This window comes from Gobio gobio (assembly GCF_949357685.1).
Source record: "Gobio gobio genome assembly, chromosome: 20".
NCBI classification, from domain to species: domain Eukaryota; kingdom Metazoa; phylum Chordata; class Actinopteri; order Cypriniformes; family Gobionidae; genus Gobio; species Gobio gobio.
Window position 1 is genome coordinate 39942492 of NC_137113.1, and position 16246 is coordinate 39958737.

Consider the following 16246-nt stretch of genomic DNA (forward strand, 5'->3'; position numbering starts at 1 on the left):
TGTTACAGTGTTTATTAATCTTTGGTAACATTAGCTAATAAAAATACAGATGTTCATTGTTAGTTCATGTTGGCTCAGGTCCATTAAATAAGATTGTAATGTTTTAGTACATTTTGGTAACACTTTATTTCACAGTGTCCTTGTTACATATTTTACATGTACTTACCATAATAAGAGTAAATTATGCATAATTACAAGCAACTAACCCTAAACCAAACCCTAATCCTACCATAACCCTATACATGTAGTCATTAAATATTACCCAGTATTTAAATACAATTACACTGTAACAATGAAACCTTAAAATAAAGTGTAACCTACATTTTTAAAAATTAAATTATGAATAATTACCAAGCGCCAACCTCCCCCAGTTTCTATTGAAGCCAGTACGGAAGTGACTTAGACTGCAATTCATTGACAGGCCGCTAGGGACAGGCTCCAAAAGGGAGCATGATCTCATTGAGCCCCATGTTAAAATGCCTAACTTTACAGCAGAAAAAAAGCATGTGCGGAGCCTGGTACAAATTGTGGTTTTGGTCTATATGGCTTATTTTGCTATTCATGATAACTGTAAAGGGTGGATTTTTTTATAACTCATCCGTTAAAATTTATATTAAGCCTTAAAGTTCTGCATAATTAAGGGCGTGGTCACTTTGAGTGACAGGTGGATTGCCGTTTGTCTGCTGTCTGTTAGCCATCACATCACCTCAGCTCCACCCAAGTCCCGCCTCTTTGGACATTTTCAGTTATCCGGGAGTGACGCTGTAACGTGCTGCCCAGATGGCAATGGCCGACTTGACGATTCGAAAACACTCTTCAGAAACCTACGGATGATGTCACGGACACTACGTCCATATTTTTTTTACAGTCTATGATAATTACATGCAACTAACAATAAATCAAACCCTAATCCCTAAGTATTTAAATGTATACTTACACCATATCAAGTACACCCTAAAATAAACAAATTCTAAAATAATAAATGCTTTAGAAGTATCTATCATTGTTAGTTCATTTCAACTAATGTAGTTAAAGAGGACATATTATGATTTTTTTTACATTTTTATCTTTCTTTAGTGTGTAATGTTGCTGTTTGAACAAAGTCACTCCAAAGGTAGTTCCCTTTCAGTCGGTCACGTTCGACGTACGTCGGAACTGACCGACGAATTGGGATCTGTTTTCAGAGACCGACCTACTTCGAGTAATTAAAAACGAGCCAATAAACATTGGCATGCGATCACGCAATCAACTTCGGAGCCGAGCATTGCAGTAATCTGTGTGTTCCTACGAAGAGTTTTTTTCTACAAACGAGTCGAGAGAAGATCTTTACCTGCTTCCAGTGTTCCAGTGTTGGTGTGACGGTGCCCTGCAGCGGTGGTCGCGACCAGGAAGAAAAGGACGAACAGCTGTTCTCACGGCTTGCTGGGCTTTTTTTTCTCTGAGTGCTCACAGCGGGCTTGCACCTTTGAACTGCTGTGAGCCGCGGCCATTTCCCCTGCGTGCCTCGGCACTGACGGAGCGGTTTTCTCTCTCTCTCTCTCACTAAAAGAGCAACACGGTTTGACCCTGCGTCTTTTTCAAGATGTCATTCAAACCGTGTGTTTCTGGATGCCGTCGGCCAGAAACGCATTTTCCAATGCATCCGTCCCCAAGATCGGTTCGCAGCGATCGACCTGAAGGACGCGTACTTTCATGTCTCTATCCTTCCTCGACACAGACCGTTCCTGCGCTTTGCGTTCGAGGGGAGGGCATATCAGTACAAAGTCTTGCCCCTCGGGCTGTCCCTGTCGCCTCGCGTCTTCACGAAGGTCTTCGAGGCAGCCATTGTTCCCCTCAGAGAACGCTGCGTTCGCTTACTCAACTACCCCGCTTACCCCGCGCAGAGGATCTCTTATCTCGGTATGGAGCTGGATTCGGTCAGCCGGACAGCGCGCCTCACTCCAGAGCGCGTCCGGTCAGTGTTGAACTGCTTGAATACGTTCAAAGGCAGAACAGCGGTCCCACTGAAATTATTTCAGAGGCTCCTGGGGCATATGGCATCTGCAGCCATAGGATTGCTTCATATGAGACCGCTTCAACGCTGGTTGCACGACCGAGTCCCGAGATGGGCGTGGCAGAGCGGTCAGTACTGGGTCCTAGTTACTCCTTACTGTCGCCAAACCTTCAGTCCGTGGTCAGACCCCTCGTTTCTCCGGGCCGGAGTGTCCCTAGAACAGGTGTCGAGGCATGCTGTGGTCTTCACGGATGCCTCATCCACGTGCTGGGGGGCCACGTACAACGGGCACGCAGTTTCGGGTCTGTGGACGGGGCCCCAACTGCGTTGGCATATCAATTGCCTAGAGTTACTGGTGGTACGTCTTGCCCTGGCCCGGTTCAAGAAACCGCTTCGGGGCAAGCACGTACTGGTCCGTTCGGACAGCACTGCGGCCGTTGCGTACATCAACCGTCAGGGTGGTCTACGCTCCCGTTGCATGCTCCGGCTCGCCCGCCATCTCCTCCTGTGGAGTCAGAAGTTTGTGAGGTCACTTCGTGCCATTCACATCCCAGGTGCGCTGAACCAGACAGCCGACGAGCTCTCTCGCCAGTCGACACCTCCGGGCGAATGGCGACTCCACCCCCGGAGCGTCTAGCTGATATGGGACCACTTCGGAGTTGCACAGGTAGACCTGTTCGCTTCTCCGGACTCGACCCATTGCCAGTGGTACTACTCCCTGACCGGAGGTACCTTAGGCATAGATGCACTGGCGCACAGCTGGCCCCGGGACCTACGCAAGTATGCGTTCCCCCCAGTGAGCCTTCTCGCACAGACACTGTGCAAGGTCAGGGAGGACGAGGAGCAGGTCTTGTTAGTTGCGCCCTACTGGCCCAACCGGACCTGGTTCCCAGAACTCACACTCCTCACGACAGCCCCACCCTGGCCGATCCCCCTGAGGAAGGACCTGCTTTCTCAGGGGCGGGGCACTCTATGGCACCCGCGTCCAGACCTCTGGAATCTCCATGTCTGGTCCCTGGACGGGACGCGGAGGTTCTAGGTGGCCTACCACAAGCAGTGGTAGACACCATCGCTTCAGCTAGAGCCCCTTCTACGAGGCGCCTCTACTCTCTGAAGTGGAACCTGTTCGTCGAGTGGTGCTCTTCCCGCCGGGAAGACCCCCGAAAGTGTTCGATTAACGTTGTGCTTTCCTTCCTGCAGGATGGGTTGGATCGAAGGCTGTCTCCCTCCAGCCTCAAAGTGTACGTCGCAGCAATAGCGGTGTATCACGATGCAGTAGATGGTAAATCCTTAGGTAAGCACGACTTAATCGTCAGGTTCCTCAGAGGTGCGAGGAGACTAAATCCTCCTTGTTCTACCTCGATACCCTCTTGGGACTTAGCCCTGGTGCTCAGAGCACTTCAGGGTCCCCCATTTGAGCCTTTGCAGTCTGTTGAGCTAAAAATCCTGTCCATGAAGACAGTTCTCCTGATTGCATTGGCTTCAATCAAGAGGGTAGGGGACCTGCATGCACTCTCGATCGACGAATCGTGCCTAGAATTCGGGCCGGCCAACTCTCACGTTGTCCTGAGACCCCGGCCTGGATACGTGCCCAAGGTTCCTACCACTCCCTTTCGGGACCAGGTGGTGAACCTGCAAGCGCTGCCTTCGGAGGAGGCAGACCCAGCCCTAGCTTTATGTCCCGTCCGCGCTCTTCGCGCTTACGTTGACCGGACTCAGAGCTTCAGATCCTCACAGCAGCTCTTCATCTGTTACGGAGGCCAGCAGAAGGGAAAGGCTGCCTCCAAGCAGAGGTTGGCTCACTGGATAGTGGATGCCATTGTCTTGGCTTACCAGTCCCAAGACGTACCTTGCCCGTTCGGGTTGCGAGCACACTCAACAAGGAGTGTTCGCTAGATTTTATAGCCTCCGTGTAGAGCCGGTATCTTCCCGCATTCTCGCCCCTAGTGGCCAGCAGCGCTAAGTGCCGTTCTAAGTGTTGGCTTGCATACGCCACTCCCGCCCTCTGGGCCGGATACGTGTGTCTATTTTGCTCCAGTCATGTTCCCCAAAATTCGGCTAACCCTGTGAGTTCCTCCGTCACCCCTTCGGTGTCAGACGTGGCGGCCGTCTGATGCCAGGCCTGCACCCGTATGCTTGTGGAACGTGTGTGTAGGCTGGGTTTCCTCAAGGCTACCCCATATGTGTATTTCCACGGTACCAGCTACCCTACTCGGCTAGCCCCGTGTCTTTCCCTCGACAGAGCTTCCTCTGTCGTCTCTGGCTGTGTTCTTCCCCCCCTGGAACCAGGTTGGGTCCACTCCAGAGACTGTCATTTGTTGCACTACCCTGTTAGGTTAGTCCTTAGGTGTATTCCACCTCTCCTTCCATTTAAGGATGTGGTCTGCAGTGTACCATCTCCCGAGACGGGCACGCTTTCCAAGCGTTATCCAATAGTCACGCTGAGTGGGTCTTGCAGGAACAGCAGTGACTGTCCTTCCCTGCCCGGAGCCCTGACTCCCACTCTAACATAGGAGTGGTCCAGCGAGCTCAGGCAGGACGCTGGAAGGGCCAGCCTCCTGGCGTGTTGGTAGGGGTCCCAATTCGTCGGTCAGTTCCGACGTACGTCGAACGTGACCGACTGAAAGGGAACGTCTCGGTTACGTATGTAACCCTCGTTCCCTGAAGGAGGGAATGGAGACATACATCCCGTCGCCAGGTGCTGTGCTTCAGCTGAAGGCCCGAGCCACTTATCTCGGCTCCTCAGTTGAAAACGGTATGCGGCACTTCCACTTCCTTATTTATACCCGCAGCGCGGGGCGGTGCGTGGAATGCGTGATCGCATGCCAATGTTTATTGGCTCGTTTTTAATTACTCGAAGTAGGTCGGTCTCTGAAAACAGATCCCAATTCGTCGATCAGTTCCGACGTACGTCTCCGTTCCCTCCTTCAGGGAACGAGGGTTACATACGTAACCGAGACGTTTTTCTCTATACCAGTGCGGAGTTTCCGAACTCACTGAAACGCCTTCATTGTAGTCTTGAGTTTTCTTCCAGGAACGTACATATCATAATATCCCTCATTTAAACAATGCCCGCACAAGGCATATGCAACATAAAGGGGTGGGGCCAGGTTGAGTTGTGTTAGTAGTGTGTTGAAACTCGCGGTTATGTAAGGGGTGTGACATTTCTGAAACGCGTTCAAAGCGGTTGACCAATCACAGCACACTGGTCCAGCCGACCAATCAGAGTGCTGTGCTTTTCAGAAGGAGGGACTTCATAGAGTCAGGAACTAAACAGAGCGTTACTGATAGACTGGGAAGATATGTAAAATAATGTAAAATATGTGCCAAAAAAAAAACATTCAAGCCTGAAAACATATTCTATTAGACCCCAAAAACCTTTCACCTCTAATGTGAAAAAATGGAACCTTACTATAGTGTTACCAGTTATTTTTCATTTTGGAAATTTACGGTTGAAGCTGTTGTAAAATAGCAAGTAAAAATATCTGCTGTTTTCTCTCCCGTTGCAACAGGTAAATTCGTCATGAACAACATCACTGGAGTTATCAGCACAGCCAAGCCGCTGGACTATGAGAGCAACAGCAGTTACATCCTCCGTGTGGAAGCCGACTCCATGAGGGTGGTGTCGTCCAACCTACGAGCCCCATCCAAAAGTGAGCCTTCTTTTAGTGCCTATTCTCTTAGGGTCTGTTCAAACTTGGTATGTTTGGTTCGATTAAAATGTTTGTGATTGCTCTGCTAGAGTGGTTCATTTGAATAAGTGTGAATGCTACCATACGAACCCTGGTGCGCGCCAAATAAGTGGACAGAGACCGCTGAAAATATGGGTCTTGGTCTGCTTCCAAATGAACTCTGGTGCGGTTTGAATGAAATATGAACGCAACACAGACCAAAAACAGGAACATGGAAAACGGGACATGATGTCACAAGATGCGCCCCTAAAAAGGACAAAATGCTCAAGCAAACCTGTGTTTTCTTGTCATAGTTGCAATGTTGTCCATCACAGTTCGGTACAGGCGTCAAAACTGTGTCTCCTCACAGCAGATCTTCATTTGTGTGTGTGATGGTGGGATTTAGCCAGCAGCCATATCACCCTGTAGCCCAAGACTGCTTTCACACTGAAGCTAAGCAGGGCTGAGCCTGGTCAGTACCTGGATGGGAGACCAACTGGGAAAACTAGGTTGCTGCTGGTAGAGGTATTAGTGAGGCCAGAAGGGGGCGCTCACCCTGTGGTTTGTGTGGGTCCTAGCACCCCAGTATAGTGATGGGGACCCTATACTGTAACAAACACCGTCCTTCGGATGATACGTTAAACCGACTCTCCTGACTCTCCTGACTCTCCTGACTCTCTGTGGTCATTAAAAATCCCAGGATATCCTTCGATAAAGAGTAGGGGTGTAACCCCGGCATCCTGACCAAATTTGCCCATTGGCCCCTGATCATCATGGCCTCCTAATCATCCCCATATATATATATATTTTAGGGATGCAACAATACAGTTAGTCCACGGTTCTCATTCAATACATACCTCGGTTTAGACTTCATCACTCTGTCTCCTCTCCACCAATCAGCTGGTGTGTGGTGGGCGTTCTGGCGCAAAATGGCTGACGTCGCATCATCCAGGTGGATGCTGCACATTGGTGGTGGCTGAGGAGATTCCCCCTTCTATGTAAAGCACTTTGAGTGCCTTAAAACGCGCTATATAAATGTACTAAATTATTATTATAACTATAACAATGTCGACACAGAGAAACAATAGCATTGGAATCACTTTCAGACCAATTGTTTTCCAGCTACATTACTGACAGCCAATGAGAATCCATCATGTTTTAAAGAGTAAATGTATTTAAAGTGGCAGATGACATAACTACAGCCTGTGCTTATAATAAACACAGATGCTAATAACACTAGTTATTGTTATAGGTATCATTATAGGTATCATTCTTGGTGTGAACATTTCCTTACTCTGGGCCTATTGCCAAAAATATGGCTAATTTCAAATTCTTCAGAATGGATTCAAATGCTCAAATGTGTTAAACTGAATTTTAGTCTCTGAACACATCAGTCTAATGACCCAAAATAAAGAAAATTCCACATGGGTCTGCTTTTGACCCTTGGAAATTTTAGGTGGCTTAAAAGCTTGTTCAGGATGTTTTTGCTTTCATTTCAATTTAGAGAGAATAAAACACTTCCTTTCCAGCGTGCCACTGCAGAGTGTCTCAATATAAAAAAAATATAATCGTAAATGACTTCTTGTCATCTAGCGTTCCGTGAACACGGGGGGATGGGGGCTACTTGTCCATCCCTTCCATGTGGAGGTGATTATGGAAAATCATAATTTGAGAAAAGCATTTTTGATTTACCAGAATCTGATTAGCCAGTTTAATATTCCAAGTATGCAAACCTGATGATAAAATCAAATGTTTAGTTGAGTCCAGTCAGTCTGTCAGCTTAGTGATTTTAATTGATTGTTAAAAGCAAGTTTGAATTAATTATATCTTGTCAGTGTGTTTGAAAGAGCTGCCAGGTCCTTGCTTTAAATAAGACCTCATGGGTCTCATGAATGTCTAGATGGAGTAAATATGCATATTATTGCATAGACCAATGTCTGCTGAGAATTACATGATTGTGGCAAACGAAAGCCTTGCGAAATGTGCCTTCAGATCTCAATATATAGTTTGTTTTATCATACGTGTTCATTTAAAACACTTGCTTTGTGTTTTCAGGTGGGCCATTTGCTCATTTTATTCATTGCCGCTGGCTTTCGTTGCTTTTCAGTGGTCAGCGATACTCTTGTGCCGTGTAACTCCGCTCTGTGCAGCGATGCTTCAGTGCTCCACTCAGAGTGACTGTGCAGAAATGAGCAGAAGGCTCTGGAAACCCCTTGGCATGAGCGCTGAAGTCTGTCAGATGATAAATCGTGTTGTTGCTCTCATACCCCCACAAAATATGACTCTGCCTTTTACTTTGAGAAGAGACAGATGATGGTCTTGAAGGACTCGATGAAGAAATGCTGTGTATAGAGATATTTTAGAAGCCTAGATGTGCAGAACTGAGGGTGGTGAGCTGGGTTTTGATGATTTACTGAATATGATTGTAATTGCTTTGAGGCAATTTCCATGAATGAAAATGCGGTCGTGGGAAAAATGGCAGAGCCATGGCTTGTGTTTTTTTGGGCTACTTTTATAATGTACTGCGGCTGCAGGAAAAAATATAATATAAAAATAAGTTAGAAAAGTGAAAGCACTATATATGTTTTAAGGCAAAAACTGCTATACCATTTTACAGGTGGCTATGTCATCATTTAACATTGTGAGGGTTATTGATATTTATAGCTCACATTTTAAACAATTTAGCATACAAATGCTGAAAATACAGAGTAAAAAATAATTAAAAGTATTAAATAACTTAAGAGGTATGAAATACAGATTAAATAATTAAATATATCCATGCTATATATAAACAAGTATAGATAAAATCATGCAAATAAGATATGAAACAGAGAATAAATCAAATCAAAAATGTATTTTAAGGCCCTGTAGCTGTCAACTGTGATTGAATGTCCAAAAATGTCCAGCCCAAAACCTCAAAATCTGCGTCCAGAGTTATATTAATAAATATCCATTCATAATAAACATAGTCAACATGGCTCCGGGGGTTAATAAAGGCCTTCTGGAGCGAATCGATGGGTATTTGTAAGAAAAATATACATATTTAAAACTAAAATATCTAACTTCCGGTAGACCGCCTTCCGTATTCAACTCACGCAGAAAGTATAACGCTTCTCACAGGTCAAAACGCTTACGCCAAGTTCTAGTGATATGTTGCGCCAGTTCCACTTTTTCCGTAAGTTGAATACGCTAGATACAGGGGGGAGAACAAATATTTGATACACTGCCGATTTTGTATGTTTTCCTACTTACAAAGCATGTAGAAGTCTGTAATTTTTATCATAGGTACACTTCAACTGTGAGAGACAGAATCCAGAAACAAAAATCCAGAAAATCACATTGTATGATTTTTAAATAATTAATTAGCATTTTATTGCATGACAGAAGTATTTGATCGCCTACCAACCAGTAAGAATTCCAGCTCTCACAGACCTGTTAGTTTTTCTAAAAGAGGCTCTGTTCTCCACTCATTACCTGTATTAACTGCACCTGTTTGAACTCGTTACCTGTATAAAAGACACCTGTCCAAACACTCAATCAAACAGACTCCAACCTCTCCACAATGGCCAAGACCAGAGAGCTGTGTAAGGACATCAGGGATAAAATTGTAGACCTGCACAAGGCTGGGATGGGCTACAGGACAATTAGGCAAGCAGCTTGGTTTGGAAGGCAACAACTGTTGGCGCAGTTATTAGGATGAGTATAACCCCAAGAACACCATCCCAACCGTGAAGCATGGAGGTGGAAACATCATTCTTTGGGGATGCTTTTCTGCAAAGGGGACATGACGATTGCACCGTATTGAGGGGAGGATAGATGGGCCATGTATCGCAAGATCTTGGCCAACAACCTCCTTCCCTCAGTAAGAGCATTGAAGATGGGTCATTGCTGGGTCTTCCAGCATGACAACGACCCGAAACACACAGCCAGGGCAACTAAGGAGTGGCTCCGTAAGAAGCATTTCAAGATCCTGGAGTGACCTAGCCAGTCTCCAGACCTGAACCCAATAGAAAATCTTTGGAAGGAGCTGAAAGTCCGTATTGCCTAGCGACAGCCCCGAAACCTGAAGGATCTGGAGAAGGTCTGTATGGAGGAGTGGGCCAAAATCCCTGCTGCAGTGTGTGCAAACCTGGTCAAGAACTACAGGAAACGTATGATCTCTGTAGTTACAAACAAAGGTTTCTGTACCAAATATTAAGTTCTACTTTTCTGATGCATCAAATACTTACAGTGTGTCATGCAATAAAATGCAAATTAATTACTTAAAAATCATACAATGTGATTTTCTGGATTTTTGTTTTAGATTCCGTCACTCACAGTTGAAGAGTCCCTATGATAAAAATTACAGACTTCTACATGCTTTGTAAGTGGGCAAACCTGCGAAATCGGCAGTGTCTCAAATACTTGTTCTCCCCACTGTATCTAAGCTAGATATTTTACTTTATAAAGTTTTAAATATGGATATTTTTCTTACAAAACCCCATCGAGTCGCTTCAGAAGGCCTTTATTAACCCCATGTGGATAAAGTTTATTATTGATGGATGCACTTTTTTGAGCTTCAAACTCAAACCCCATCACTGCCATTATAAAGCTTGGAAGCGTCAGGATATTTATTAATATAACTCTGATTGTGTTTGTCAGAAAGAAGAATGTCATATACACCTAGGATGACTTGAGGGTGAGTAAATCATGGGCTAATTTTCATTTTAAAGTGAACTAATCCTTTAATTATTGTTGGGTTGACTGAATTTCTCAAGCTTAAAGTTGCTATGAAATGGAAATTCACTATCACATTTATTTTCTAAATGCGTCTTATTGATCTTATTGTGAACATTTCATTCATGCAAGCGTGTCATTTAAAAAAAAAAAGAAAGAGAGAGAGAGAGAGAGAGAGAGAGAGAGAGAGAGAGAGAGAGAGAGAGAGAGAGAGAGAGAGAGAGAGAGATCATTATTTTTACTCAAAATGTCATTACTTGAACCTTCCGGTGAAACATCAGACTACAGACTTCCCTGTGGTGACGTATGCCAGACACTTGGATGTATGTCATAACATGAAAGAAAAGATCTTCTGCTACTTCAAGTACATTATGACGTTACCCATTCAACACGGTTACCCAAGTTGTTGTCAGAAGAAATAAAATTGTCAAAAAAATATATATGTGAAATAACCCTACCAGCTACGTATAATCTAAAATTTGGTCCAAAATTAGTTGGCTCATACTGACAGCTCAATTTTGGCTACATTGCAGCCCTAATACGACCATTAGAAAATGAAAATAATTATCTTAATGTTTATTAAATGTAAAACCAAAGAGTTCCAGGCCCTGGTTTGTACTATTCGTTGAAAGCGCCTTGCTCGGATGTTCTGTAGGCCTTATTCTTCCTCATATTATTTTAATAATTACTTGTATTTTTTGTGAATTATTTTTTTTTTCTCTTTCAGGCAACACAGCAAAGGTCTTCATCGATGTGCAAGATGAGAACGACCATCCTCCGGAGTTCACCAAGCCATTTTACCTCGGTGGGGTTGCAGAGGATGCCAAGACCTTCACCTCTGTTTTACAGGTCCAGGTAAAGTGTCTCTCCCCTGCAGGGTTGTAACCATATCCATGTGGCCTCATGCAGGGAACACTCCCACGGATAAGCCAACAGTCGCTCACTAACTGATGCACATTTCATCAGAATAACAAAAGCTGGCTCCAACTGTAATCTGATTGGCTGGCTGCTATGCATGCATAATAAGATGCCCAATCACCAATGGAAGCATTTCAGAGAACAAAGCTGCACAGCAATGAATAATAATTCAGTTCTTCAACAGAAGGAAATCACCCATTTTCATGGTCATGGAAGACCTGGAAATATCAGGGAGTTTTAAAAGTGTGTTTTTCTGGCCTGGAAAAGTCATGGATTAATCAAATCTTAAAAGTCATGGACATGTCTGTGGTGAATATACATTTTTTTAAAAGTTTTAGTGGTTTGATTTTGCTCTTGTGTGGAGAAAAACCTTGTTGCTCGCACAAGCCGTAATGATGTTTGATTTGTGAGCAAATCATACTTTTGAGTCAGTTATTTTCAATGAATCAGTCGAACCAGTTCTCAAAATCACTTGAATGATTCGTTAGTAAATTGGAATGATTCTTAAATTACTTTAACACAGTGTCCTAAACAGATGTGCCGCAACAAGCGATAAAAACATAAATTTCTATGTTAATCAGAGTTTTGGTTAGGGATGTGCGATCAATCGTAATTGATATTTTCTATTTTGGCTTCCAATGATTATGAATTCAAGACAATCAACGTGAAACGATTACTGTGCCACTGGCGCATTCCATTCCTTTCCTTTATATCAGTGTCGATTTCATTCCTCCATAAAAGCCCAAACTTGACATCCAAATCTCCCGAATAAGTGAGTGTTGTAAAATGCGGTTTACTGTTGCTAAACTGCGAGACGTGATTGATATGAAACAGTGTTATTAAAAGTGCATTAAGCCATGAAAGAGACCCTGTTCCCTGGCAGCTTTCTGTGTGCGTGCTCCGAGATGGGGTGAAATGCGCATAGCAAAGTATACTGTGGGCTTCAGACCGCCTAAACGGTCTAGTGTTAATTTCGTCAGGCGAGACGAGACTAAATATGTTCGTCAACTACTTTTTTTTTCATGACGAAGACGAGGCGATGACGAGACTGCACCCATGTCCAAAAACGCTGACTAAGAATAAATGAACATGCATTATTGTTGACGAAAAAGGACGAGAAAATAAATGTAAGAAAAAATATATCTTCTACAATCGTCTTTACTTTTTCATCATGAGATAGAATATTCAGCTGTTCAAAATATTCCGAAAGAGTTTGCGCTGTTACTCAAGTACAGTTGCTGCGAGCCTGTCATCTCGCGGTTCCCGGAGAGCTCAATACTTCTAGCACTGTGTCAATACATTTGAGTGGCTTAAGCCGTGTAAGTTACATAACAGCTTCACTATACAGGTGTTTGCAGCAATTTTTGGTAAACAGTACAGCATATAGTGTGCATTGATTATTACGTCAGCCACATTTACAGTATCATTGTATTATGGAGAGTGGTAGAGATGCAACATTATGTTCATGTTTTTCTTGTATTTAGCCCTCAGGTATTCCTTACTAATTAGTTACACTTATACTCATTGATGGTCAAATGTGACCATACACCTTAACTATTTTTAAAATAAATAGCCTATATTTTAGTTCAATAATATTTATTGAATATTTTGAGGAGGTTTTTTTTTATACTAAATACTATTTGTGCAATAATTATGGTCCATTAATAACCACTTAAAACATTTTTCTTCTAATATTTGTATTATTTATTTTACAAATAAAGTGTAGTAATCAAGGTTAAAATAGAGAATTCTCTATCAGAGAGTTATTTTGTGGCTGGAAAAATAAAATTTTTCATTTGTAATGCCATTACCCACTAGGTGCCTGTATGGCTCTTTAGTTGCTCAAAAAAAGTATTGCAGATCATAACTGCTTACTTATTTGTGAAATTTTAAAATGTTAATTATAGTGTGAATAGTAAAGAATGCAAGCAAATCAAATTTAACCCCAAAAAAGTTTAAAATAGTACTCAAAGGCAAACTTATTTGTCCTTATGTACAGTAGGCTATATACATATGAATTCATACTGAATCAAAATCGAAATCGATATTTGTGCCCATTGTCTCATAAGCTAATGCTGATTTTAGGCATCTACGCTGTAAATCAACCAGTTAGCTATGGTGTTGTGGCACATAAATTATGCAGATTATATATATTTTATGTAACTTATTTTTCTACACAATATATTGAGGTTTTTTTTAACTAAAACTAGACTAAAATTAGGAGACTTTTAGTCGACTAAAAACTTGACTAAGATACCTTGAGTTGTCTTTTGACTAAAATTAGACTAAAATGATGAGACTAGTCGACTAAAACTAAAAAGATATGTGAATGACTAAATATGACTAAAACTAACAAGGACATTTGGCACAAGACTAAGACTAAGACTAAATTAAAAATAGGTGACAAAATGAACACTAAAATGGTCAAATAGCCTACACACAAATATGTCGAAATAGCGTTTTGGTAAGTATCCTCTTAAACACAGTCGGTTATGTCTTAAGTGAATGTAAACACTGAGAAAGAGTGTGTGTGTTACAGTATAGGCTACTGAGTCCGTGCACTAGCTCTTAAAGAGACAGCAGCCTAATAAATTACTGCAGTCATTATTGTTAATCAAACAGCAAAAGACAAAGATATAATCACTCACTTCTAAACTGTAGTTTTAATAAGGATTAGCCTATATTTAATGTATACAGCAATGCTATTTTATTTTATATTAGATTACTTTATTCAATTTCTATTGTATGCTATTACTTATCTGAATATATCTTCCTGAAAAACCTAAACACTGCAAAAAATGCTCTTCTTACTTAGTATTTTTGTCTTGTTTCAAGTCGAAATATCAAAAAATTCTTAAATCAAGATGCATTTACTAGAAAAGTCAAATGGCATAGGATATTTTTTTCTTGTTTTCTTGAGTTTTTGCTTAAAACAAGCTAAATTATCTGCCAATGGGGTAAGAAAAAGAATCTTATTTCTGTTTGGGACAGAAACAAGATTTCAATCAGAAACAAGATTATTTTTCTTACCCCATTGGCAGATAATTTAGCTTGTTTTAAGCAAAAACTCACTTAATTTTGATTTAAGAAAACAAGAAAAAAATATCTTATGTCATTTTACTTATCTAGTAAATGCATCTTGATTTAATCGAATTTAATTGAATTGAATTTTTAGATATTTGGACTTGAAACAAGAAAAAAAAATACTAAATAAGAAGAGCATTTTTGCAGTGAAGCACTATTTAATTTGTATCTTCTCTAGCTATTTTGATGACTTTTTAATTACATGAATTAACCTTGTATTCGTTTTTGCTGAAGTATTGATAATTGTGAAATTTCACTGACATTTCAAATTACTCATATCACGAAATAAGACTTTAAACATATCACCCACCAATAATCATGTTTAATAAACATGATTTCAGTATTGACCAAAATAATCGTGATTATGATTTTTGCCATAATTGAGCAACTCGTTTTTGTCCTAACCAGCCACAATGGTGATACGCAACGAGCGACAAGGGGTTCTAAGGTGCTAAAACAGCAGACATAGCTCCGCCCACACGGTCTTCTGATTGGCTCCTTTTTGTCGCATCTTGTACTCGTGTTGCGTCTGGTGTGGTCAAGTTTTAATGAAGGAACGGGAAAGCCATGAGAATTCATTGTCAAAAAAGCTAGTTTTCCTCTGTGCCAGTGGCTCTTTGTCTGTGTGAGGTGTTGTTCTCTGGTTGGTCAGATTGCTGGTCTCGGCTGAAGAGCTTAAGTCTGACCAGCTGGGGTCTGAAAGATTGGATCATCTTGAGACCGCTTATAAAATGCCATGGCTGCGGAGGCTCGCTGATACAGATCTCAACACAGCTGTCAATAGCGAGGACAAGGGCGCCGCATTCTCTGGAAAAAGAAAATGAATCAAAGATCCTCATAAATCAGCCAGGCTTTCTCTTAGAGCAGAGAGAAACGGTCCTTTCCCAGCCTCTTTCTCTCTCTCTGTAATATTCTGTTGTTTTGTCTCTCTGCAAGTTCTTTTTTCTTACAGACTTAGCATTTCTCACTCATTTCTGTTTTTCAATCCTTTATTCTACAAGTCAACCATTAGCCTGAAATGTACCCTATAAAAGTACAATAACAGACACTTCATTTTTGCAAATGTGGTTTATAATACACATTATCACTGTTTGCAAAAAATATCTTCATCAGGTCAAATCCTTTCATGGCAGAGTAAAAGTTTCTCTGTTAAAGTGAGTTAAACTGTTGGCATGTTTATGGCTAGCTACCACAATAAAAGTGCTGCAGGGATGGTGTATTTTTGTAGGCCAAAACCTGGAAATTAGGAAGTATTTTAGCACTTCTGGTTCCATCGTCCTAAAGTCAATGGATCTTTTGATTAATGGGTTTTTGGTTAAATGCCTGAAATAATGTCTGTGGTTAACACAAGCATGCTTTATTCTACCACATAAAATACATCAATACCCCTGTTGATTTTTTTAAAGCCTTGACTTGAAAAAGGCTGTTGCTAAAAAGGTGACTAAATGGGACTACAGATGCTGTCATGGACATCAGGTAAACTCATCTAATCACCAGTCCGCTTTCACAGCCTTGATGTGTTTATAATCATGCTCTCACAAACTATTCTAACTCTTTCTAACTTTCAGGGAAATTGTTAAATAAAGACTGAAAGAGTTATCGGAAGCCTAATGGTGGTGACATTGAAGTCATACGGCTGTGTAGTGTGTTTAGCCTTTTTACTTCTGCTGATTTGTTTAGGCTTCAAAATTCATCAAAGTTGTATTCAATTTGTGACGATTATCATGATATGGAAGCTTGTTTCCGCCACAGAATAACAAAAGGTAATTGCGACTATTTATCTCACAATTCTGATTTTTTTTCTCAGTTTTTATTTTATATAGAGTTTATATTTCGCAAATCTGACTTTATAATTCGCAATTGC

General features: G+C 41.8%; 1 protein-coding gene across 1 annotated transcript in view; it reads left to right on the forward strand.

Annotated features, from left to right (window-relative positions):
• Window positions 1-16246, forward strand: part of pcdh15b (protocadherin-related 15b) — a gene marked incomplete at its 3' end in the record, with an annotated part of 357459 nt that overhangs the window by 302484 nt on the left and 38729 nt on the right. Inside the window, exons 26-27 of the mRNA XM_079845636.1 lie at window positions 5506-5646; window positions 11108-11235. Coding sequence (XP_079701762.1) covers window positions 5506-5646; window positions 11108-11235 — 269 coding nt within the window. The remainder of the gene's footprint in view (window positions 1-5505; window positions 5647-11107; window positions 11236-16246) is intronic.